Source organism: Antechinus flavipes, chromosome 2, assembly GCF_016432865.1.
Source record: "Antechinus flavipes isolate AdamAnt ecotype Samford, QLD, Australia chromosome 2, AdamAnt_v2, whole genome shotgun sequence".
Taxonomy (NCBI): Eukaryota; Metazoa; Chordata; class Mammalia; order Dasyuromorphia; family Dasyuridae; genus Antechinus; species Antechinus flavipes.
Genome location: NC_067399.1, coordinates 503,078,418 through 503,103,139, shown reverse-complemented (window position 1 = coordinate 503,103,139; position 24,722 = coordinate 503,078,418). Strand labels below are relative to the sequence as shown.

The 24,722-nt window shown below is 45.5% G+C and overlaps 1 protein-coding gene across 1 annotated transcript in view; it reads left to right on the top strand.

Annotated features, from left to right (window-relative positions):
- The window catches only part of RAPGEF1 (Rap guanine nucleotide exchange factor 1), a 182,067-nt gene extending 158,914 nt beyond the window's left edge, over positions 1–23,153 (top strand). Inside the window, exons 17-26 of the mRNA XM_051980218.1 lie at positions 79–167; positions 4,391–4,479; positions 7,378–7,563; positions 9,311–9,395; positions 9,588–9,682; positions 10,432–10,510; positions 10,629–10,730; positions 12,672–12,769; positions 15,812–15,940; positions 19,444–23,153. Of these exons, the coding sequence (XP_051836178.1) occupies positions 79–167; positions 4,391–4,479; positions 7,378–7,563; positions 9,311–9,395; positions 9,588–9,682; positions 10,432–10,510; positions 10,629–10,730; positions 12,672–12,769; positions 15,812–15,940; positions 19,444–19,594 (1,103 nt within the window). The 3' untranslated portion in view covers positions 19,595–23,153. The remainder of the gene's footprint in view (positions 1–78; positions 168–4,390; positions 4,480–7,377; positions 7,564–9,310; positions 9,396–9,587; positions 9,683–10,431; positions 10,511–10,628; positions 10,731–12,671; positions 12,770–15,811; positions 15,941–19,443) is intronic.
- The last annotated feature ends 1,569 nt before the right edge of the window (positions 23,154–24,722 follow it).

Sequence of the window (24,722 nt, the reverse complement as noted above, 5' to 3'; positions counted from 1 at the left end):
GGGACTAGGAGTTCAGAACTAATAGGGTGTTGTCATGTGATGGCCTGGTGAATGATCACTTTTTTCCCTCTTTTTTAGACTTGGTTTTGTACTGTGAAGCCTTTTTGACAACCTACAGGACATTTATCACCCCTGAGGAGCTCATTAAGAAGCTACAGTATAGATATCCTTTATATACTACTCTCAGTAATGTTTGGGTCCTTTCCCATCCCCTACTCCCCACTTGCAGAGTTCTGAGGGGGCTGAGAAGGAAAGGTTCTATTAGGCAGGGGGTGGTGATTAAAGAGAGTTTTCAACGTGGTCTGTCTTGGGGAACACAAGTTTCGGCCATGTCCCACTCCTTGTGCCACCTTTGCATCATGAGCTTAATCTAAAAGAGCTGAGGTGCAGTCTGGAGGCTCTGCAGGAGAAAGGCTATCATGGCTAGAAAGGCCCTAAAAACGTGCCATCCAAGGATTGGCCGGAAGGACCTTAGGAAGAGGAGACTTGGGGAGGGACATGTGATTGTCATCTTCAGGTATTTGAAGAATAAAATGTGGAAGGCGGATTTAACTTGGAAAGGCAGCATGGTATAATGGCAGTAATGAGCAATGACAGCCTTCAGAAAAAGCCAGGATTACTGCTTGTCAGGGATAAGAGGGAATTGTGGTTCAGGTAGGATTAAGCTCGATGACCTCTGAAGTCTCTTCTAGCTCTGAGCTTCTGTAAATGCTCACATGGACTGGCCTTAGTCTTGGCAGTTGTAAGCATCTTCATCATTCCAAGCTTGCTTAGTCATGAGGTGTCAGGTCTGCTTAGAATTCTCACTCTAAAATGGTGAGAGATCCTGAGAGAGGAGGTGGAGGGGCTGCAGAGCGTTATTTACCCTATCTCCCCTCAACCCCCTTAACTTTGGACAGTCAGAAGTGATCTTTCTAGAGAAGACAGGAAGTGGTTCAAACTGGCTAATTAATAATCATTTCTAGATAATCTGGCAATTGTGTGAGTACTCTCCTCTGCCTCCCACCCACCCACATGTCCACACCCAAGCCCTTCCGAGGACTTAGAAGCTTTGGCCCTGCTGGGTGGTCCTCTCAGATCCAGTAGGTTCCAGCCGTGGGCTACCAGAGGTTGTTCTGAAGAAAGCCCTAGAGAAATGAGTTGGTATCATAAGAGTAGTTAGACTGAGCTCTTCCCCAGCCATTGACTGAATGAGCAGAGATGGGGTAGCTGGGAGCATTTGGACTGCAAGAGAGGCTTGGCGGTGACCATTCTCTCCAGGTATCTGAAGGGCTGCATGGGAGAAGGGGTCTCCCAGAGGCACAACCTGCAGCAGAGGTGAAACCCTAGCTCTGGATGAAAAACAAATGATAAGGACCATTTGCTCCTCTCTCCATTGGGGCTTCCAGAGACCACTCCTTGTGGGGCTGCCCACAGAGCCCACAGCCCTCTTCCTTGTCTCTTCCTAGACCTCAAGTCTCCCTGAGTTGTTGTTTCCCCAGGAAGCTGTGGTGGCTGTAGCCTCGTAGCTCAATACTTCCATCTGCTGGATAGATGCAGTTATTTCAACACAAGGCCAGAATCCCACTTCACTGACCATTTCTTTTCTTTTTTTAGTGTATGTGTGTGTATATATATAAAATTTACTAGATATATGCATGGGTAATTTTACAGCATTGACCCTTGCAAAACCTTTTGTTTCAACTTTTCTCCTCTTTCCCCCAACCCCCTCCCCCAGATGGCAGATGGACCAATACATGTTAAATATGTTAAAGTATATGTTAAATCCAATATATGTATACATGTCCATACAATTTTTTACTGCACAAGAAAAATCGGACTTAGAAATAAGGTAAAAATAACCTGAGAAGGAAATCAAAAATGCAGATGGACAAAAAAAAGAGGGAGTGGGAATGCTATGTTGTGGTTCACACTCATTTCCCAGAGTTCTTTCGCTGGGTATAGTTTCATTATTGAACAAATGGAACTGATTTGGTTCATCTCATTATCAAAGAAGGCCATGTCCATCAGAATTGATCATCATATAGTACTGTTGTTTAAGTATATAATGATCTCCTGGTCCTGCTCTTTTCACTCAGCATCAGTTCGTGTCTCTCCAGGCCTCTCTGAAATCATCCTGTTGGTCATTTCTTACCGAACAATAATGTTCCATAACATTCATATACCACAGTTTATTCAGCCATTCCCCGACTGATGGGCATCCACTTAGTTTCCAGCTTCTAGCCACTACAAACAGGGCTGCCACAAACATTCTTGCACATATGGGTCCCTTTCCCTTCTTTAAGATCTCTTTGGGATATAAGCTCAGTAGAAACACTGCTAGATCAAAGGGTATGCACAGTTTGATAACTTTTTGAGCATAGTTCCAAATCACTCTCCAGAATGGTTGGCTGCATTCACAATTCCATCAACAATATATCAGTGTCCCAGTTTTCCCTCCAACATTCAGCATTATCTTTTCCTGCCACTGACCATTTCTATGCCCTGGGACCCTGCTATTTCACTAGTTCAGTATCTCCACCCACCAATTCTGTAATATCTTCTCTTGGGAGTAGCTTTTCCCTGCTGGCTTTCCTTTAAATCCTGTAAATTTATTTATTTATTAATTTATTTTTTTAGGTTAAGTATGTACAATCCTTTTAAATATATTTTTATATTTATCTTGTGCAAGAAAAATAAGACTAAAAGGGGAAAAAATCATGAGAAAAAACAAACAAAAAAAGATGAAAATACTACACTTGGATCCACATTTAGTTCTCTGTCTGGATGTAGGTGGCTTTTCCCATCCCAAATCTGTTGAAATTGCCTTAAGTCTTGTAAATTTGAAGCCTAAAAACATATCCTCTGAGCGAAATCTAATGTGCCAGTCATTGATATGAATAAAAAAGGCCTGGTCATTTTACTTGGTCTAAAGGCCAAAACAGGAGCCTGCTGGGTGATAACAGCTGCTAAAGAAAAAAGCTTAGGGGATCTTCTGCTTCTGCCCTAGACCTGTAATGAAAAAGGATTCTACACTGGGCCCCAGGCAATTTTCTGCTATCAGTTCTAAACAAATTTTGGATACACTTCTGTGCAAGGAGTTTCCACACCAGGAATTACCTACCACACTATTGGCATCAGAGGCACAGAGCTCCCCTCAGCCCCAGATTTGAAGAACAAAATGAGGTGATGGTCTCACCATACTCTGCAAGAGTTAGTCTTAGGACCGTAGAGCTAGAAGGGGCCTCTAAGGCCTCGTGGTCCATCTCCATTTATAGAGAAGGAAGCCAAGGATCAGAGAGCCACAGAAATCTCAGTGTGCACAAGTACGGTCTTCATCCTGGTCTCCATGACTACGAGTCTAGTACCACCTCATAGTTCAAAGCAGAGCTTCTCCATCTTTTGCAACTCCTGGACCCTTTCCCAGAATAATCTTTTCAAATACACAAAATAAAACACAGAGGATGGCAAAGGAAAGCAATCAGGCTGAGATATGAGTTATCAGAATGATTGTAAAACAGGTTCACAGAATCCCAGCTGAGAACCCTTGCCTGTCCTGAAGTCTTAGGTGCCTATCTAGATATATATACCTTTTGGCAAGGGATCTAGAGGGTCTGGAACACCAAGGGGACTGAGAGCGGGAGGCTTTGATGACGCCTCCCAGAACGTGGTCAAGGGAGCCTAGAGAAGAGATGACTTAGGGGGAGCCCAATGTCTCCGGGTAGCTCAAGGGTTGTCTTGAGCTATGTAACTCCTGAGTTTGGGGAGTCACAGAAATGTAGAGCCAATCTGGTTAGAAACAAGCTTAAAAATCATCAAGGCTAATACCCTCTTTTTACAGATGAGGAAATTGGGACCCAGACTGAAATCACACAGGTAGCCCGCAGCAGAGTCGGGGTATTCAAAGCCAGTTCATCTGTCCAGATCTAGGGCAAGAGACCGTGCTGAGTCTCCCCTCAAGAAAACAGTTGGCATCAGCCTGTCCAACAGTGGACTTGGCTGCCTTATGAGACAATGAGCTTCCCTTCTCTGGAAATTTAAAATACATTCCTACACAGGGTAGGAGGTTGGATCCAGAGGCCCTTCTGATCCTAAGAATCTATGGTCAGGACACGGGATTGAGACCCTCACACACCACTTGCTGCCCATTCCCCTCAGGAGTTTTCAAAAGTAGCTTTCATTTTGATTCTTCTCTGTATCCTCTATATTCTTAAGGCAGAATTGGACACTAAGACCCCATAAGACTGGATTGACTTTTCCGGCCTCCGGCCTTACTAGAAGTTCATCTCACTAAAAACTAAGCTGATTTGGTTGTCAGGAACAGCCCAGCTAGAAAGAGTCCTCTGAGTTCTCTGAGTCCTGCAAGGTTTCAAAACAAAGAGTTAACTTCCTTAACACATGCTCCACATATGAGAAGTTCTGCCCCTTCCCAGACACATTCAAGAAGCGAGTCAGCAAGAATACTTTCTTCGTGCTGGTGCGGGTAGTGGATGAACTGTGGTAAGCATTCTGATTCCCCTCATTTTCATCAGGAAGCAGGATTGGGTACAGAAGAAAGAACACAAGCCAAAGGCAAAATCTTTAGATTTGGGGTGTTCTGTGACATTTCCCCTTCTGGGAGGTTTTGCCCCTACGTTTGTCTGCACCTCTACATACTAGTCCTGGTTTCCAGGACTATAGAGTCTCATTACTAGGGCATGCAAGCTCTAATGTCTTTTGATTACTTTATCTTCTCATTTTTCCTTTTGTCTATTCACTTATCTGCTAGGGATAGAAACTAATTGGAGACAGGGCCTGTATCTTTACTGTGTTCATAGTGCTAAACCCAGTAGGCTATTATACTTCCTTTAAAGATACACTCATATGATAATTTGGCCTATCTAAAACCTGTTCTGTGAGAGAGTATTGAGCTGACCTTCCTCAGCCAGAGTAATGAAGCTCATTAATACTAGAAAAGGAATTCATTCCTTCACTTAACAGATATTTACTAAGCACCTAAGTATTCCGTAAAGATATCTGCAACAAACATTTGTCTTTCAAGAAATTCATAATCTCCATCTAGCATAACTGTAACAATATACAACTAACTATAGTGAACTAAATGCATAAATATGCTACAAGGCAGAATATGATCGGGGGCAAAGAATAGCCAGATGATCCTGCGAACATCGTGGGACAGAAAAGATCATTCTGGGGTGGTTGGAGAGGAAGGTTAGGGAAGCACAGAAGCAAGAAGTCTGCATAGGAAGCTATTCTAGTCATTTGAGAAGGACAGATGAGAGCCTAAAAAAATAATTCAAGGAGGATTAAAAAATGTAGGAAATGCTTCAAAGGTAGCATTGATAGAACTTAGCAACTGATAGCTTATATGAAATAAGAGGAAAGATAAGAGAAAGAAAACTGACTAGGGGCTTCTGTGTCTTGGTGACTGAAAGATCCCTTCTGCCCCCCAGAAGTGGAGAATATGGTGAAGGAGCAAGTTTCAGAGGGAAGTCAATAAGTCTGTTTGGGGGCATAATAAGTTTGAAGGATCAGCAGGTCAGAACAGATGGAGAGTTATTTGCAAAAGAGAGACTGTAAAAAGAGCATGAAGGTTTCCCCTCTTAATTGTGGTAGAAGATTGCAAATCCAGGGGAAAAAACAGAACTCCCCAGAGTTCTCTTGGGCATTATCATCAATAGCACAGATTCTCTTAGCTAGGAACATTGCCCTATAACATTCTCAAATGAAATAAATCAAAGATGAGGTGTGATGCGAGGGTAACACACTAAGTGCCCAAGCGGAAAGATAATCCAAGAAGCCCCAGGCCAACCTTGGCAGCCCAGAAACTCCTTCTACCCTCTCCAAGATGTGATGTTTCTTCCCTCTCACCATTCTCACCAGTGTAATCTTCCTAACAACTGATCACATCTTTTTTCTCAAATCTTCAGGCAGCTTTCCACTGCATTCCAAAAAAGAATATATATTTCTCCCCACAATCAAGGGCCTCAGTGGTCTGTCTATAACATGCCTTTCTTTATCTACTACTGCTCCCCTTCACAAAGCCCATCATTAAGCCAAAGTGGATTAATTATTTTTTGTACTCTTTCCCATCTCCTTTGAATGAATGAATGAAAATATGTTAAACATGTGCTATAAGCCAGGCTCTGTACTCTTATCTCCTCTGCATCTTTCCTCACACTCTCCCACAATCTTGCTCCCAGGCCTTGAAAGGGCTCTCCTCCTCTACTTCCCTTTGTTCAAGAACTCACTTGGATGGCATCTCCTTCATGAAGCTGTTCCTGAACTCTCTACTCCACTTGCAGCTGCTAAGATTGTGTTCTCAGAAGTCTCTGAGCACTGGGGAGCTGTCCGTTGTAGTTATAGTCGGCCTAGTCTTGTAGCACCTCTATGCTTCATCTTGTGAGGTCCTTCAGGGAGCTCCTTATGGTCCTTTTTATCTTTGTACCCATAGAATCTTGCACATTGTGAATCTTCAATAAATGTTCTTTAAACTTGTGAAGACCAAGTTAGCACCCTGGATACCTTAGAATCAGCTGGAGTCAGGATAAGCAAAAGTTCTCGGTCTTTATTCTTGGTCTTTGAGGGGGGAGGGGGGAAGGGGGAGTGGAGAAGGGAAGGAAATGGATACAAACTCTCCACAACTTCCCTTCTCCTCTCCTCCTCCAAAGTGACTCTGGCTTGTCTTACTCCACCCCCTAATCCCTCCTACGATTCTCTGTATACACCAAAAGATCGAGCCAGCACAGAATAGTGGGAAAGGCCATTTTCCAAGCATATGCTAATAGAGTATTGTCCAATGGGTAAGTAACCTTAAGTGCTTGGTTGTCTGATTCCAGTGCATCTACTCAGAGTTTTAGCCTTTTACATAAACTGAATTGACCTAAATAGCCATCAAGAACTAATTGAAAACATAATTGAAAATTAGAAGTGAGGAAGAGGAGGGAAAACCCCCAAATCCAAGCTGTCCCAGCATTGCTGGCTCTGTTGATCACTGCCTATGTGACTGTAGACTAAATCATTTTTTCTCTCTGGATTTCATCTATAAAAAGAGGATGCTGGACTCTGTGATCACAAAGATCCTTCCCAGCTTCAGATCCGGTGCCCACAGTAATATTCAGTTCTTCTGCCTTTGCAATTTACAAACATTTTTTTTTTTTGCAATGCCATTGTTGCCCTCCCTCTGATTTCAAGGGGATCTCCTCTCACAGCCTGTGCCACTCAAAGTCTGTTTCTCTCCCCATCTTCATGGTTATGAATACCCCCAATGGCTTTAACTGTTTCTCCTGAAAGGCCAGCCTTGGCCCTGGTGCCCCATTTTAGCTACTTCTCTGAGACAGCCATCTGTATGTCATAGTGACTCTGGTTGATGTGGGTCTGATCTTTGTCATACTGCAGCCTAGTGGAATTAACTGAAGAGATCCTAAAGCTCTTGATGGAGCTGGTATTCCGGTTAGTGTGCAGTGGGGAGCTGAGCCTTGCCCGGGTCCTCCGGAAGAATATCTTGGACAAAGTGAACCAAAAGAAGATGCTAAAGTGTGCCAACTCGGACCAGCCCCTGGCTGCTCGAGGAGTGGCTGCCAGGTGAGGAGCCCAGCCTGTCTTAGAGCATATGCCCACTGAGTGCTCCAGGTTGCTAGTGCCCGAGCCAGGAGAGACGCAGTCCGGTGCACTGGGATGGGATTCCATCTGGAAGATCTTGTGCCTTCCTCTTAGCCTCACAGAGCTTCTGTGTCCTCAGTTATAAAGTAAAAGAATTAAACCTCCAAGATCCCTTCCTGTTCTAAAATTGTGAACCATCCGTCATTGTTTTTCCAGCAGCCTTTTCCCATCCAACATGCCCCACTTCAGGTACTGCATTCTGAAACTTAAGTGCTCTAGAGCAGAACTTCTTAAATTTTTTCCATTCTCAACCCTTTTTCACTCAAGAAATGTTTATGCAATCCCATCTCCAATCTGAGCCAAGGTGTTTCTGGCAGCATTTATGCATGCACCGTGCAAAGTTATATGTTCAGAACCACTGCTGCAGTGAAGATGTAAAATACTGCCAGATACACCTTAGATTCATTGCACATTTGATTTTAAATTAATTTTTGGTCATTTAGTTCAGAAATATTTTATTGTTGCAAAGTTCTTCACAATCCCTCACGTTCACTCCCATATGAGATCACAACTCACAGTTTAAGAAGCTTTGCTTTAAAGAGCCCACACAGCAAGAGTCCTCTAGAGATGGGTCCCTTGTGTTTGCCAGATTGCTCCTACAATATAATGCTGCTTTAGGAGTCTCTGGGAGAAGGATTAAGCCTCTTGCTCAGGATCACCCACACTATCCATGTGCGAGGCAACACTTCAGTCTTTCTGCCTTCCTCCAATATGATCATTACTAGATTATAAGCACCTCTAAAATGAGTTATTTTCTATACAGAGTGTCCCAAAAAATCTTAGTGTGGATTTAAGCACAATAACAGCACATGAATACTTTTGAAACACGGTGTATGTGTATGTTTATCTAGATATACAATGAAAAGTAGTTAAGTAAATTTACTGTAAAAATACATTTACAAACATTAGAAGTGTCCTTATCTGGAAGTTCCTTCCAGTCCCAGTTGCTGTTATTCTTTATGAACAGTGATCAGGAAGGTTGGTGAGACCTGCTGCATCCCCAGAATGCTGAACTGTATTGGAGCACCTTCCCATGCTGGAGTATGCCTAAAATATTGGGGTGCTGGGGTGTGGGCTGCATTGTCATCTCTGAAAGAATTCAGGCTCAAACCATTTCCAGATCAAGTAAAGAGCATTTATTCAGGCTTTGACTAGGGATAAGATTGACACACCCTGCAGGCCTTCTCCTTAAGGGAGAAAAGTGAGAAATTATATGAGAAGGGAAAATTGGAAAGAACTGGAGAATTGGGTAAAGCAGGAAAATTGGGCAATCTTAGATAAAATGGGCTTGGGGAAAATCTCTGTGATTAGATATATCTTATAGGATATGCATGTAAAAAAGTCCTTTTAGTCTAGTGGGGCTGGGGCAAGCTAGGTATGCATGGGAGAAAGTCATGGAAAAAGGGAAAAGGTCCTTTTCTAGTCAGGATAGTGGGGCAGAGACAAACTGAGATTCATCACCCAAGTGACCTCTCCTGGCTGCAAGGATCAGGGAGGCTGGAACCGAACCCTGGGTCTTGAGGGGAGAAATGAACAAGTTGGATTAGGTCATGCCTCTGTTTGCACCCAGGTTTTATATCATATGGCCCCTCATGGTCTAACCTCCCGCAGCTCTGGGACTGCTCACAGACTCCTTTCCCCTTCCCCCCCCCCCCCTTCTCTCTTTCAGGCCTGGGACTCTGCATGACTTCCACAGCCATGAGATTGCTGAGCAGCTGACACTGTTGGATGCTGAGCTCTTCTACAAGATAGAGGTATGGAGCCCAACATGGTCCCCGGAGGAGAGAGAGAGGGAAGGAAGGCCCAGAGGAAGCTGGAAGCCCAGCCTGGGTCTGCCCCATCCCTTTGGAGGCAGACTGTGAGCTGTCAGGGGAGGGGCCGGCAGGACTCTGGGTTGGAGGGGAAATCCAGGTGTTCCAACTGTCATATGTATTTCATATTTTCAGATCCCAGAAGTTTTGCTTTGGGCAAAAGAGCAGAATGAAGAGAAGAGCCCTAACTTGACACAGTTTACTGAGCACTTTAATAACATGTCCTATTGGTAAGGAAGAGTACAAGGCCATCGGCCGCTGAAAAGCATTTCACCTTCATTTTTCTCTCTGCATTTCACAGACCCACATCCCCTGAGCCTCCTCCTGCACATGCCCATCTGGGAATACTTTGAAAAAAAGTATGAAGTAATGGCACTCATTATCTTGAATTTTTTTCTAATTCCCTAAATAACTCTTATAGGCATGTAATTTTGAACAACAGAGAAACCAGAGCCAACATAAGGGACTAGCCATCTCCTAAATCGAATAGGATTCGAATTTCTTGGTAAACAAAAGAACACTTAGCCATTCTATGTGGCGTGTACTAAAGTACTTCCTATCTTCTCAAAGAAGAATTGGTCTTAGCCTGAAGCTAGGAAGTCAGACATCTAAATATCTCTAAACCACTGACAGATGACCCGGCATCTTCTCAACTTCATTAATGGGCAAAATGTTTCTCTGCATTAGTCTTCTAATACATCATCTCCCTTTCTGACTTGTAAATTTCTCACGAACAGGAATAGAATTTTTTCTCTTTTTTTAAAAAGCTCCTTTATGGGGTTTAATATAGTGTTCTTTGCCAGTCAGACTTTAAGTCAGCACCAGGTAAGTAAGTGGATAAATGAAAAGAGGAAGGGATAGATGGATGGATGGATGGATGGATGGTCTTGTAGGAGGAAGGACATCTCTGCTGATTGGATGCCCAGAATCAAAATCAAATTAGAGTGACCTCAGGCTCCTTTTTACTCCAATGTCACAGGGTTCGTTCAATAATCATGTTGCAAGAAAAAGCCCAGGACAGAGAACGGCTGCTTCTGAAATTTATCAAGATCATGAAGGTAATGCAGGTCTAGCTGTAGCCCATATTGCTTATTCTTTAAAACAGCTTTGGGTTGCAAGAAAGTTTTTTGTCATTAAACAGTCACCCCAGTAACCAAGGCTTCTTTCCTTTTGTAGCACTTGAGGAAGCTAAATAACTTCAACTCCTATCTGGCCATCCTTTCAGCACTGGACTCAGCACCCATCCGGAGGCTGGAATGGCAAAAACAGACCTCAGAGGTGAGCTGGGCAGGGGCCTCTGCCCTTGGAGTTTTGATAATCCTCAAGTAAGAAAGAAGCCAGTCATTCACCTGCAGACTCACTATACACAAGGCCTTCATGAGAAAGAGAGGAACCCGATCCCCTCGGGGCTAATCTCTGAGCCTCCCTCAGGGCCTAACATGGTACTCCCCCACACACAGACAGTTAATAAGCAGTGGTAATGTTGGAAGGACAAAGTAGAGAACGTCGATGGTGAAATTTATTAGTTGAGTCAGCAAACATTCCTTCCTGGGACCTTCTTGCGCCTCTGTTTCTTGCTTTGTAAAATGGTAGGCATGGGCTAGGGGATCTCGGTAGCTCCAGGCCTGCAAGAGCTGACAAGATAGTATGTAATTTTCAGAATCTCTCTCTATACAATGAATCCATTGTATACAGCAATACATATATACAGCAGGTATTTATTAAGTGCTTCCTGTGTACCAGGTACTGTGATACGCAGAGAAAAGAATGAATGGAATTTTCTTTTGGAGATAACAGAAGTAAATTCTCCAAAAAAGATGTGGGGGGAGGGGAGGGAGGAGAATCCGGAAGAGATGGTTTTGTCCCAAACTTCCAGGGAAACTGGGCTTTCTGAGAGACAGAACACCACAGGCATTTAATAAGTACTGACTGACTGAATGAACCGGGGAGGTGGCCTCTGTCATCCTAAGGCACAGAGACCCCAGCCCTGCCCCCTTGGGGCCTTGTTAGGAATCAGCCGGCACTCAGAGGTCAGGGGAAGAAGAGGGCATTTTCTCCTTCAGGAAGAGCAAATTTCAGCTCATCAGGTATAAGAAGGCTGGAAAGGTGTAGGGAGATGTCAGGGACCTGTAGGAGGAGGGAAGTGACATGACTGAATTTGCACTGAATGCCCCGGGTGGGAAGCGCTGCTGTTAGGAGAGACCAGGATGGGCCTCAGGTAGGGCATGGTGAAGGCCCGAAGAAAGCGAAGGATTCTACAGATGCCAGAGAGCAGGGAGGAGGCCCCAGGCAGGGCCCCGTCCTGGGCAAAAGTCCCGACAGAGAAGTTGGGGTGTCGGGATGCAGAGCAGCACTCAGGCCGGCTCGGGGAACACGATGCAGCCAAGGGAGATGGGGGCCAGACCAGGAAGTGCCGAGTGGCCCAGAAGAGTCTGTCCTTGAGCCTGATCCCAGGGGAGCCACTGGGGCTTCTTGAGCAAGGGAGCGGCGTGGTCAGAGCCTCACTTCAGTAATGTTGGTTCTGGGGGCTGTGAAGAGTTTGGCTTAGAGAAGGGAGGCTGAAGCCCGGTCAGGAGCCCACTGCCGAGGTCTCAGGCCTGAACTGAGGCAGGACTGGCCACTGAGTGAGGGATACTGGATCAGGGAAGGCTTCTTGGAGGAGATGGCGTTCAGGTAAATGAGGTCCAGAATGACTGCTGGTGGAGAGAGGGAAAACTTCCCCCAAACATGTCTCTTTCCCCCAGCTAGAGTCACCTTGTACTTGTGGGTGTCTGATGACAGGGCCCTGCCATTGGTGGCACGCATTAAAGAGATGGATAAGTGAACACCTAGAGCACTGGCTCCAGGGTGCCTGGGAGTGTCTGGGGGCCCGAGCAGGACCAACTAGGGTCCTAGCAGCTCAAGCCATGATTTCATGGACTTCACACTAACTGGGCATATATGGCCTGAGCTCAAGTACACGAGGATTTTTGGCCTGGGAAATGTTGGCTCTTAGCTGGGCTGTTCTGGACTTGGAGTGCCCCAGCTGGGGCTATCTTAGAATGAAGTGCAGGATGTGAGACGCAGGGGACTTTGGCCAGCGGCATCCAGACAAGGAAATGGAGTTTCAGGCCGTGGGCCCTTGGTTGCCCAGCAGTCAGTAACCAGGCTCGTTGCCGCAGCGTGGCACTCACCCACCGCAGTGTGCTGGTTGTCACCTCCCACTGTGTCCTCCCCCAGGGCTTGGCCGAGTACTGCACTTTGATTGACAGCTCTTCCTCCTTCCGGGCCTATCGGGCGGCTCTTTCTGAGGTGGAACCTCCGTGCATCCCATATCTGTGAGTAGTATCATAGTATCTTTCTCGGGCTCAGAACTTGAGAAATTTGAATGGGAGAGACAATGACCTCCATCCCTTCCTGCATAAGAACCCCGAATTACAGCTTCAGACCAAGACATTTGAACCTTTAAATAAGATTCTTTCTTATTTAAAAAGGAAAGGCCCCTGCGCACCAGCTTTGATCACCAAGTCCTTTCATGAATCTCTTCCTGGGGTTATTAGACTGTTCTTAGAGCTAAGTTGTCATTACAGACACAATTGCCTCCCCTTATGTCCCTGAAGCTGGGAGCTCTTTCAGGTCATTCTTTCCTATTGCCCCTCAAAGGGCTCCAAACATTCAGACCATTGAGTGAAGGAGAATATAGCTGTGATACCCAGGATCATGCTCTCCCTCAGGGTGGAAGAGCCCAATCTTCATTGCTCATGTAATCCTCCCTCCCTCCAATTTATTTCATCTTTAAATATTTTATTGGTAGCGTGTCAACATACATACAAACCCCTACATCAGGGCTCCTCAAACTACAGCCCGCGGGCCAGATGCAGCAGCTGAGGATGTTTATCCCCCTCACCCAGGGCTATGAAGTTTCTTTATTTAAAAGCCCACAAAACAAAATTTTTGTTTTTACTCTTGTCCGGCCCTCCAAGAGTCTGAGGGACAGTGAACTGGCCCCCTATTTAAAAAGTTTGAGGTCCCCTGCCCTACATGATTCCAATTGCATCCTCTAAAATCAGTAAAATAAAAATGGTTGTAGTTGCTAAAATTTGCAACTTTCCCAAGCTGAGGGTACTTGTAAATGGAAGTCTGGTGTATAAGTAAGGTAATCAATGGTTTTTTGTTTTTTGTTTTTTTTTTTTTCAGGAAAAAAATTTTTTTTGCTATTTAAAGTTTTCTCCATTTACCTGGAGTAGGGAATAATCATTTACATACTACCAAGGTATACTATACTATAATATACTATAGTATACTATACTAAACACTTTATAAATATCTCATTGCATCCTCACAGCATCTCTTCACAATTGAGGAACCTGAAGAAAACAACTTAAGTGACTTGCCCAGGGTTACTCAACTACTAAGTGTCTAAGGCCAGATTTGAACTCTGTTCTTCCTCACTCCAGGTCCAGTGCTCTACCCTTGAGACACTAGCTGCCTGAAATAATTGTATATATTGGTCTTTTAGATTTGGACCTCTTCATATGGGTTTTCCCATATCTCTGAATGATCACTGGCTGTCATTCCTTATGATGCAGTGATTCCATTACATTTATCCGTCATCATTTATTCAGTCATTTCCCAGTCATTGAATATTTGTTTCTAGTTTTTTACATTTGCCCAAATTTCTGTTTGGAATCGTTTTATAACAAAAGGTCTTGTCTTCTGGTTAGTAATTACCTTACCGTATGACCTCGGTAATGAGAACAACTGGACCAGAGAATATGATCCATTTTGTTGCCTTTCTTGCATAATTCTAAATCATTTTCCTGAATCCCTGAGCCACTTCACAGCTCCACTAGCAATGAATTACTGGACCTATTTCCCCTATCCCCACCAATACAAAATTTTTTCATCTTTTGTTGTCTTTGCTTCATTTATGAGAGAACACATTTGTTTCCACTTTCTTTTCTATGATTTTTGGTAATTTTGAATACTTTCTAAATGGTTGTTTATATTTTACATTTCTTTTGAGAATTTTTTGTTTGTATTCCATTATCATTTATTATGTATCTTTCTTCCCTCTTTCCTCCCTCCTTTACTTTAAAACCTGATTTTACCAGTTAAATGGGGAAATCATTCTACTTAATGGTCCACATATTTATAGGCAACCACAGAGAGCTGGTAAAGTGGTTACCACTACAAGGACATAGTTTACTTCCCTGTAGTTAAGCCTGTGTGAGCGTGATAAGAATAACTGAGTTATGAATGGTACCCAGCCCTTTGTTTACTAATCAGAGCCATTCATGGGCCTTCAGCCTCTCAAAAAGACCTCATAGGATTTAGAATTGGAAAGTACCTTAGAGAGCATCTAGAACAATTCCTCATTTTATGAAAAGGAAATTGAGACCTGGAGAGGTAAAGTGAGCTTCTCATGGTCACCCAACTGCAGGGTAGCAGAGACAGGATTCGGATTCCAAGGGAGCAGCAGCTACTGCTGCTAGACAAGGTGATTAAAATTTGGAAGACAACATAAGAAAAACTCTCATTGATGAACCAAGAACACATACAAGAGGTACATATGAAAGCAAATACATTTATTATTCTTTTGTCATGACAAAAATAGATAGGAATTGCCTGTCACGGAGTTTTTCGTTGGACACATTTTTTAACATGAATTTTCTTTTATTATAAACTCAACAAACATGAGCATTTCAATATACAAAGAATAGAGAATGGGATTGTATATGAAGCTGAATTTCCATTTAACTCAATTTGCAGTTTTTTTTTAAAGTATACTTTAGTATACTAGATTACATTTAGTGAGATAGCTGTTACATAGTAGATTGAGAGTTGGCTTCCAAGCCAGGAAGACCTGGATTCAAGACCCACCTCTGACTCTTACTGTGTGACTCTTGGCAAGTCACTTAAGCTCTCTGTGTTCTGGGCAGCTCTCTCAAGGCTCAGGTTGAAGGAAAGGTTCTAATCTGAGTTGGTAGAGGAAATTTGCTATGCCAGTGAAATCACAGGTCCAATCCCCATCCCCATGTTCAGTCTCACGTGGTAAAAATCCAACAAAACTGCTCTGTTTGTCTGTCTTCTTCTCAATAGTCTTATGCTCTCTTCTGTACGTTTATTAACATTTCATTATTACTTCTTTTCTTAATGTCTTTTGTGCAGCCCTGCCCACCAGTTAATTCACAGACTGCCATCCCCACCACCCCACCTGTCCCCAGCCCTCCTTTGTAATAAGTCAGTACGGCCAACCAGACAGCAGTGACCAACGTCCCCAGATAACCACCACAAGCGCTTGGATCGCCCAGAACGTCTCGTGGGTCCGGTTGGCCCTTCCCACTCCCACTAAGGAAATGTCTTGTTTGTCACTCTAGGGGCCTGATCCTGCAGGACCTCACCTTTGTTCACCTTGGAAACCCAGACTACATTGACGGGAAAGTGAATTTTTCCAAGCGTTGGCAGCAGTTCAACATCCTGGACAGTATGAGATGTTTTCAGCAGGCGTGAGTTCTGGCCGCGGTCCCTGCTAGCCATCACTCCCTCCCAATGTCCTCGGGGACAGCTCCTCCTTCCACCAGTGCAGACCCCCCCTCACCTTCTGTGGGGGATATGATTTCATGAGTATCCTCAGCAGAGGACCCCGCCTGGGAAAAGCCCTTTTAGCAGTGGGGAAGGGGTCTAGCCCTGAAGCTTTTCTGGCTTGGTAGTCCTGGAGAGCTGGGGCATTCTGGAGCATTTTTCATGTTATTTCACTTGGTCCTTGTGATTCAGTGCAGGTCTTTTGGCAAGTGTGGTTTGAAAGGACTACATGAGATAATAGACGTGGAGTCAGGAGTCTTGGGGCTTACGGGGGGGTCACAGAACTGGAAGGGGCCCCCACTCAAGCAAGAATTCCCTGAGAAGGCACTAAGCAAGTGGTCAGGCAGCCTATCCCACTTTGGGGCAGCTCCATTAACCTCTCCACAGTATCCACCTACTTTTCCTGGTCCTTTCCTCTGGATCCAAGTGGGATGAGTCTGGAGGAACACAGCCATCGTGTTTCTGCCTCTTTTCTCCTTTTCTGACTAAGCATTTCCAGTTCCTTCATTGCATAGGGGTTCAAGACCCTGCCCCATGCTGCTGGATGCCTTCCAACATCCAGAGCCTTTCTGAAAATGTAGCAGCCAGAACTGAGCCCAGAACTCCAGAAGTGGTCTGATCATGGCAAAATCTCAGGACACTAAGCTCTCCTTGTTTCCAGATGGTACTTCTCTCTTAATATAGTCTAACCTCTTTGTTGGCTGCCATATCACTCCCGTTAGCTGATTGAGCTCACAGTTCCCCTGAGATCCCCCTTTTTTTTTTTCCCCCAGAGGAACCACTGGTTTGTGGTTCTGGTCGTGTCTTCCCAGTCTTATACTTATAAAGCTGATTTTTTTAGCCCAAGTGTAAAATTTTGTATTTGTCCCCATTAAACTTCATCTCAAATGCAGCTCACTGTTTTATTCTGCCTATCATCTGTTTGGATCTAGAGGCTCTCATCTCACTTATTAGATGTCCCTTCTTGCTTTGTATCATTTACATATTTTATCAGCATACCATCTCTCTTTTTATACAAGTAACTGATAAAATATGAAGTAGCAAGATCTAAATACATGTTCCCAGGATGCCCCATGGAAGACTTCTTCCCAAGTAATTATGGAGCTATTAAAGATCACCAGTCAGGGAGACAACATGGTATAATGGTATAATGGAGAGAGTCTAGATCTTACTTCAGATCCTGTCTTACTATCTGGTATGATTTGTACAAGTCACTTAATCTCGCTGTAAAATGAGGGAATAGGACTCGATAGCCTCTCAAGCCCATGATCCTATTATGCCATGATCTACTTGTAGCATTCCTGGGATCAACCAGGTACTTATAAACGTTGGAGAAAAATAAATAAGATTTGTGATAGCATGATATTTACTTTAAGAAACCATGGGGATTTTTTGTTTTGTAACTTTCATTTCTAGATGTTCACTAACCATCCTTTTGAATAATACATTCCAGAATTTTGCTAAGCATCAACGTAAAGCTCACTGGACTCTAGTTGGACAACTGTTCTCTTTCTTTTTGAAAAGTTGGAGGGGATTGTCCTCCTCCCCAAATAGACACTTGAGATTGGTATCCTTTTCTCCATGATGATCTGAGATCACTGGCATAAGCTCAGCAGTTGTGTTTGCTAGGTCTTTAAAAGAAAAGTAAAATTTCATTGATATCTTTTGTTGTGACACTAGCATATCATCTCCAGCATACATTATGTAGTGTCTCTCTCAATGTACCTCTCCCAGCAGTAAACCATCTTTTACAACAAAGAAAAATCAGTAAGCTACTCGGTGATCACATTTTTACTGAGAGAAAGAATTTCTCTTTTATTCACTGTTGTTCATTAGGATTTGGTTCCTTTTTAGTGATGGTTTAGTTAATATTGTTGATACTATCCTTCAGTTCTTTGGTTCTGCTTACTTCATTCTGTATAAGTTCATATTGGTCTTCTCATGTTTCTCACAATTCCTCATTTTTATTTTCTTGTGGGACAGTACTATTCTATTTCATTCATGTAGCACAGTTTGTTCATCCTCCATTCATTAGGTCCTCACTTTTTTTTCTATTTTTTTTTTCCTGCTACCCAAGACAGACTGCCATGGGAGTCTTTCTTTCTGCCTTTGACTGACAGTGGAATCACATCTGTCAATCTTTTGTGTACTCAACAGTTTATAAGATTCAAGTGATTTGAATTCATAAAAGGCATGTATGTCTCCTTACTTCTTGTGGAGTGTCAACTCACTGTTAGCCTTTTCTTCTTGCCCTTTTCAGTCCAAAAACTATTTTCCTTGACAGAGAAAACAGAAACAATACAAGTTGACCAATTCTACCTTCTTTCCACCATATCCATTATCTTATCCACTCCAAGCAGTGCAATGATTCTACCTCTTACTTTATTGTTCTTTTCGTGAATATAGCTTAGAAAAACAGAAGTCTTTGTGGTAACCATAGCTGTCTTCCCCAGCCCCTGCTCAGTCCATTCTTGAGCCCTCTTGTCACTATTCTTAGAAGGCCAAGTAACATGGTTTTGTGTTGGTCCTTCATTCTCTGTCCTTGCTTCCATTTTCTGTTTATATTTTTTTCAGATTTAATTTGGGTGGTGAGTTTCCTGTGCATTCATAATAGTATCTTTGCTTTCCCTCTCCCTGAAAGTATTATTTGTGATTGTAGTTTCAGAATTTCATTCTTAAACTTCCCATCCCTTCCTGGGCTGACTTCCCCTGTGGAATTTTAGTTACCAGCTCTTAACTAGTTGTTCTCTGAACTCTTTGAGATCTACCCTCTCAGGATCTATCCAGAGTGCATATACAATTGCCATATGTCTGTTCTCTTTCACAAATCTTAAGGGAAAAGGTCCCCTTTGTTTTCACTTTAGTAACCAGTCCTTCCTCACAGGTAATAGTTAGATCCAGAATTCAACTTACTGGAGAGATGAAATTACTGAATCACAAATTCTCTGGAGCCATAGCTTCCTCATCTCAAAAATAGGGGTAGTAATACTTCCTCTTCTTACTCACAAAATTGCAGTGAGAAAAGTACTTTTTAAATCTTTACATGTCCCTATAAATAAGTCGTAATCATCATTATAGCTGGTGGTTCCCCGTTTTACAGATGGAGAAAATAGACGCTCTGGAGTTAAGTGACTTTACCAAATATCAAACAGCCTAAGGGATCCTTCCTTCCCCTTCCTCCCACTCCCCAGAAACAGGTAGGCTTTGAAGCAAAGTTCCTGGAAAGGAAGATGAGAGTATTTCTTGGGGGAGGGAGGGGTTCCTAAGCCTCCTAGAAACTTCAAGCCAAGGCCATTTGGAGACTGAGAGAGAGGGGCCCTTAGAAGTCATATCCTGCCCCCTTCCTCCCTGACACCAGTCTGGAGACCCCAACTTCCAGGCTGCTTGTCTTACCTGATATCTGCTTTTTGTGTGTCTGGTTTTGCAGACATTATGAAATCCGCAGAAATGAGGACATCGTGAACTTCTTCAATGATTTCAGCGACCACCTAGCCGAGGAGGCTTTATGGGAACTCTCTCTCAAAATCAAACCCCGGAACATAACTCGGCGAAAAACAGATCGAGAAGAGAAGACCTAGGAGGGGGAGCAGCGAGCAAGTGAGCCGCTCAGGAGACACGCCGAAGGCAGCTAGGAGACTGGAATAGACATTTGGGCCTGTTACTGGACAGCTCGCCCCTGCGGCGAGACATGACTCTCTCCCCGCCCCTGCCCCCTCTATGCCCCAGCCGGCTCTGCCAGTGCCCCCTTCTCGGAGCCCAGATGGGCGGCAGCCAGGCCAGCCCCTTCAACCTGGATGGACAGCAGCTTCCGGGCAGCTCCTCCAGCCGTGGCAAGGAATTCTCCAGGGCTCCTTCTGTTTTTTTCCAGATGGAACCAAACTCACTCCATACCTGGAGGGAGGAGACTCCATGACCCCAGCGGAGGCCATCCAGGCTTTGTGACTGGTCTGCAAGTTGGTGTTTTCCCTTATGGACATTGGACTGCTTGCCTTCAAGCCCTGTTTCACACTGTGAAGAGGCAGCAGAATGAGGGGGCCCCTGTCCTGCCCCCCCACCTTAGATCTTTGACCTTCCTAAGCCGTAACTCCCTGGGTATAAGGAAGGGGTCCCTGTCAAAAGAGCTGTGTGGGTGAGGGAGGATCCGGTCTCCTTGTGGAGATTGTTTTGGATCTGTGTGGAATTGAAGAGATGCTCTCCCAAATGGGGGGCTGCCATCTGGCCGGGGACCCCGGTTGGTGCTGCCATGGCTCCGTCTCTTGTCCGCTCCCAGACTCAGCTCTCCAATAGCAGAGGGTGTCAAACGCCTGCAGAAAGCAGTGGGGGTCTGGGTTTCCCAGGAACCGGGATCCCCTTGTGGCAATCCCAGCCCTGGCTTCCCAAAGTGTGGAGTAAATGTCAGTGTCCATAATAGGGGATGCCAGGATGAGAAAGTCTGGGAAGTTTGGTCTAAAGCCAGAGCCTTGGAGTGGCTTGAGCTCGGGTCGGACAGGGGAAGCAGCCCCCCACCCACTCCCCTTAACACTTTATCATCGTCCCCCACTTAAAAGGCGCCTCTTCAGGTATTACTTCCTGTAAAGCTCCTCTTAGGAGCTGTGCACAGTCAGGAGAGGGGCTTGCAGGAAGGCAGGCTCTACTATTAGAGCAAGAAATCCTGAATCAACTTCAGCTCTGGAGGCTTGTGTTCTGGAATGAAGGGAGACTGCCTTGTGGAGTCCCATCGGAAGCAGGAGGGGTCTGAAGGGCATTTCTCCTGTCCTGTTTCTCCTCACCAGCCTGCTGCCAGCCAGCTGGGTCCCTGGGCATCTCCAGAGATTTGTGAGCCTCCCCCATCCCCCAATCCTGAGTCCTGTTCCGGTCTGCTGAGTGCGTGCCTTAAACTTCACCTCCATCTTTTCTCCACCTCTTCTCTTGCCATTTCCTTCCTTCTAGGATGCTTCATGGCCTCTTGGGACAACTCCCCCTTCTCTGGTCCCAGCAGAGCCCCTCCTGCCAAGTTTATGTTGCACATTGAACCAGCTTTTGCCTCTCTTTAGGAAGAATTCTTTTTCTCAACAAGACTCACTTTTGGTAACCCCTTCCCTTATTTAAGTCATATAACAGAGAGAAAGAAGGCTTGGCTGTTGAAAGTAGACATGGCAGGATGGTGTAAGTTCCCAACTGGTCATTTAATGTGTCCAGGTTCTCTTTGGGGCATTTCTCTGAATCCACATCAGTACTTTTTCTGTGGTGCTTATGGAAAACATGGTTGGTTGCCTAGATTGACAAGCCAGAAAAGACCTAATGGAAAGAGAGATGCAGACGTAATTGGGGAGAATGTGTTGGGGGAAGCGGGGCTATGGAGGGGATGGAGACCCCCTTGGTCAAGCAGAACCGAAGGCTTTCTAGGAGGTTCCTGGCTCCTGCTGTTGATCATCCTGTGCAGTTTACAAGCAGACCAGGAGGCTTTGGGATGGGTGAAACCATGACCTGGGGTGTGTAGCGTGTGCAGGTGCTTCATGTGTCACTCCCCCTCTCCTGTGGAACAGAGGCAAGCAGCCCTCAGGGGCTTTGGCTGCTTGCAGCCCCAGCTTTCACATTAATGGAACAAAAAAAAAAAATCTACATCTGTTGATTATTTAAACAGATGTAGGAGTTTTTTTTTTTTTTTTAGAAACAACCAGGACACTTCATTTTGCCGTCCAACATGGGCCTTGGGGCATCTTTTATCTAGAAGTCCTATCTTTTTTTTTTTTTTCCCTGTAAATAGAGAAGAGAGAAAAAAGGAATCTGTGAAATGTTGAACAGACCTAGAGGTGGTTCTGAAAGAGTCACTTTATTATTTAAAGTTGTAGTCTGGATGGCTCATTAACAATATTGTTTGTGTGGGTGGTTCTCCTTTCTGTTTTCTCTTTCAAAGTTGTCCTTTCATTTCAATCTTTTTCCAGCTTCATTCCCACAGCTGCCTCTATACCCTGGTGTTGGGGGAGAGGTTGCCCATTGAATGTTGGAGTGTGTGTGTGTGTGTGTGTGTATGTCCCCAAGCTGAGTGCTTGTGAATCCAATAGGTGCTGGTGGGAAAGGGGGTGTTAAGTGGGGTGTTCCCTCTTTGGGGTTCTGGAAATGTAAGATGACCCTGGGCTTCAGGACAAGTCTGTTGGGATTGATCTCCAACTCTTGGCCCTGGTGTGTGGTTTTTAAGTTTTTTTCTTCAAAAATAGACCCCAAATATCACCCCCACCCCCCAGTCAATTCCAGCTGTAGAATCATTCCTGTTGCTAACGAGTTAGGGACCCCCTTTCCTCACCCTCTCAATCTGGATACTTGTCTGTGAGCAAGGATCACCTCCTGGTCCCCCATGGTGGAGAGATGGGTGTGCCTCATTGCAGCTGTGTCTCTGAATGAGCCGGCAGAGGTCCCGCCCCAAACACGGAGACAGGGGGAGTGTTCTTGGACCAGCCTGGCGGGTGCCCACCTGCCCTCCCACCCCCTCTCCTGGCCTGTGGCCTTCACAGTCTGAGTCCTGTGCCTTGGTGAGCCCAGGTGACCCAACTGAGCTGCATAGGTGGAAAGGGATCCCTCCTGGTGTCCCTGGTCCATGGCCCATTGCATGAGTCATAGAGTGAGGTGCAGTATTTTTTAATTTATTGGTGAAAATTTGGGCTTTCCTTCTTCCCCGCCATCAGAGTTCCCCTCCCATCTCTGCCATTCCCCAGCTCAGTGCCATGGACCTGGGACCACCATACATATTTCATTTCTTCAAGGGGAGAGGGGAGGATGGGGTGGGGGGACAGAAGTGCTGCCTGAAAGGACAGAAGGACCGGGATTTGTTGCCTTTCTGTACAGAAAGGTAAGCCTCTTCTGCCACTCTGTGTGCTGGGCAGTGGGAGCCCGGGCTGATGGCGAGCAGAGCCACTGCCCTCCTCCTGCAGCTCCTATCTGGAGCCTCCCCTCCTCGAAGCCCCTGCCCCCTCCCCATGTTACATTGTACTATATATTCCCTACTAACCCATCCCAATAGTGACATCTCCCCACAGACATTTCAAATGTGTAACTTTTATGTTAAAGACAAATAAACACAGATGAAAGCCCCGGCCTAATGATCATGTTTACAATGCATGCAGCCGTGTGTGCGAGAGATTAAAGTGACAATCAAACACCCTTGGGTTGGGCTTGCCTCCTGTGTTCTGTGGCTCTCCGTCTCGGGTCAGCTTGGTGATGGAAGCGTTGGATGTGCGTGAAGAACCTCCCTTTCTGTGCGTTTGTGAGGCCTCCCAGTAACCAGAAAAGGGGGAAGGGAGGTGACGCTGTTTTGACCCCCAGAAGTCAGAAGGAGCCACTATTTCAGTTCTTCCTCCTGGAAGTAATGTGGCTTGGAAAGTGAGGAATTCTTTCTTCGGAAGGCTTCAGGCAGAGCGATGGATGTCAGCGATGCAGGAGGGTTGTGAGCCGGAGAAGGCCGGGAGAAAACCAGACAGAAGGAAGGGCTGCCTTCCTCTCCAAAAGTAAGCCGTAACACTATGCAAGTCTGTCCCCTCGTTTCCCTCTTCATTAACAGTCACGAGGCAAAGGAAGGCCCAGGGTAGATAAAGCTGGCTAAGTGCGTGGGCGCGCCAGCAGGGGGCTCGGGGCAGCGAGCGGCGGGCCTGGAGTCCGGAATCCTGAATCACCCGCGGCCCCAGAGACCCGGCCGTGGGACCCTGGGCAGCGCCTGTGTGTGGGTGAAGGAAGTGGCCACCACGCCTGCCGAGAGAGCCCGGCCCGGGAGCGGGAGTCCGACAGGCCTGAACAACGCGCCAGAAATGCGCCGGGCGCCTCCGGCCACAGGAGCAAACTTCTCGGGATCAGCCCCTTCACTGACCGCCCGCTCGCGTGTACAAGGACCGCTGGGAGATGGTCAGAGACAGTAGGAACAGAGGCGCGCGCCCGCTGAGAGGTTGCAGTCTCGCAGGGGAGGGGCGGGACACAGGCCCACGGGGTGACACACGCACCCCACGAGACTCACTTGGTAAAATGTCTTTTCTGGTGAGTCACCGTGGGAGGCCAGAGATTGCAGGCTGCTGTGTCCCAGCCAGAGACGCCTTCTGCACGTTTGTCCACTTTTTCCTCTGTCACATGAACCTGCTTGTCTATTTCTTTGGTCCTCAGAGGGGATAGGGGCTCAGGATGCTTTGTTCTTTTTTTAAACAAAAGCAAGGGGGGCCGCCAGGTGGTGCAGTGGAGAGGGCTCTATCCCTGAAGTCAGGAGGACCCGAGTGCAAATCTGGCCTCAGGCACTTAACACTTCCTAGCTGTGTGACCCTGGGCAAGTCACTTAACCCCAACTTTTTGCCTCAGCAAAAAAAAAAAAAAGGAAGAATGATTTGAGAAATACTACCAACAGACGTGGAACATCTTATTTTGTGCTATGCTTTTCGACACATCCCACTATGTATTGGATAGAGCAAAGAAGACCTCTAGATTCAAGGTGGGCAACTTTCTCATGCTCTTTGAAGAGGAGTTGACCTGCATTAATAGTTTTCTCATCCCTCAGTTTGGAGGACCCCATGGCTACTAGGTATCTGTGGCAGGATTCAAATCCAGAATGCCGAGTCCAGCCTCTCTACCTTTTCTGCCCCACCTCCAGAACTGGGAAAGGGGGAGCTTCTTGGAAAAGGTAGGAAAAAATGAAGGGATGGTGTAAGATGCACGTGGCCCCACGGAGGGCAACGACATCGGCAGGGAGGCTTC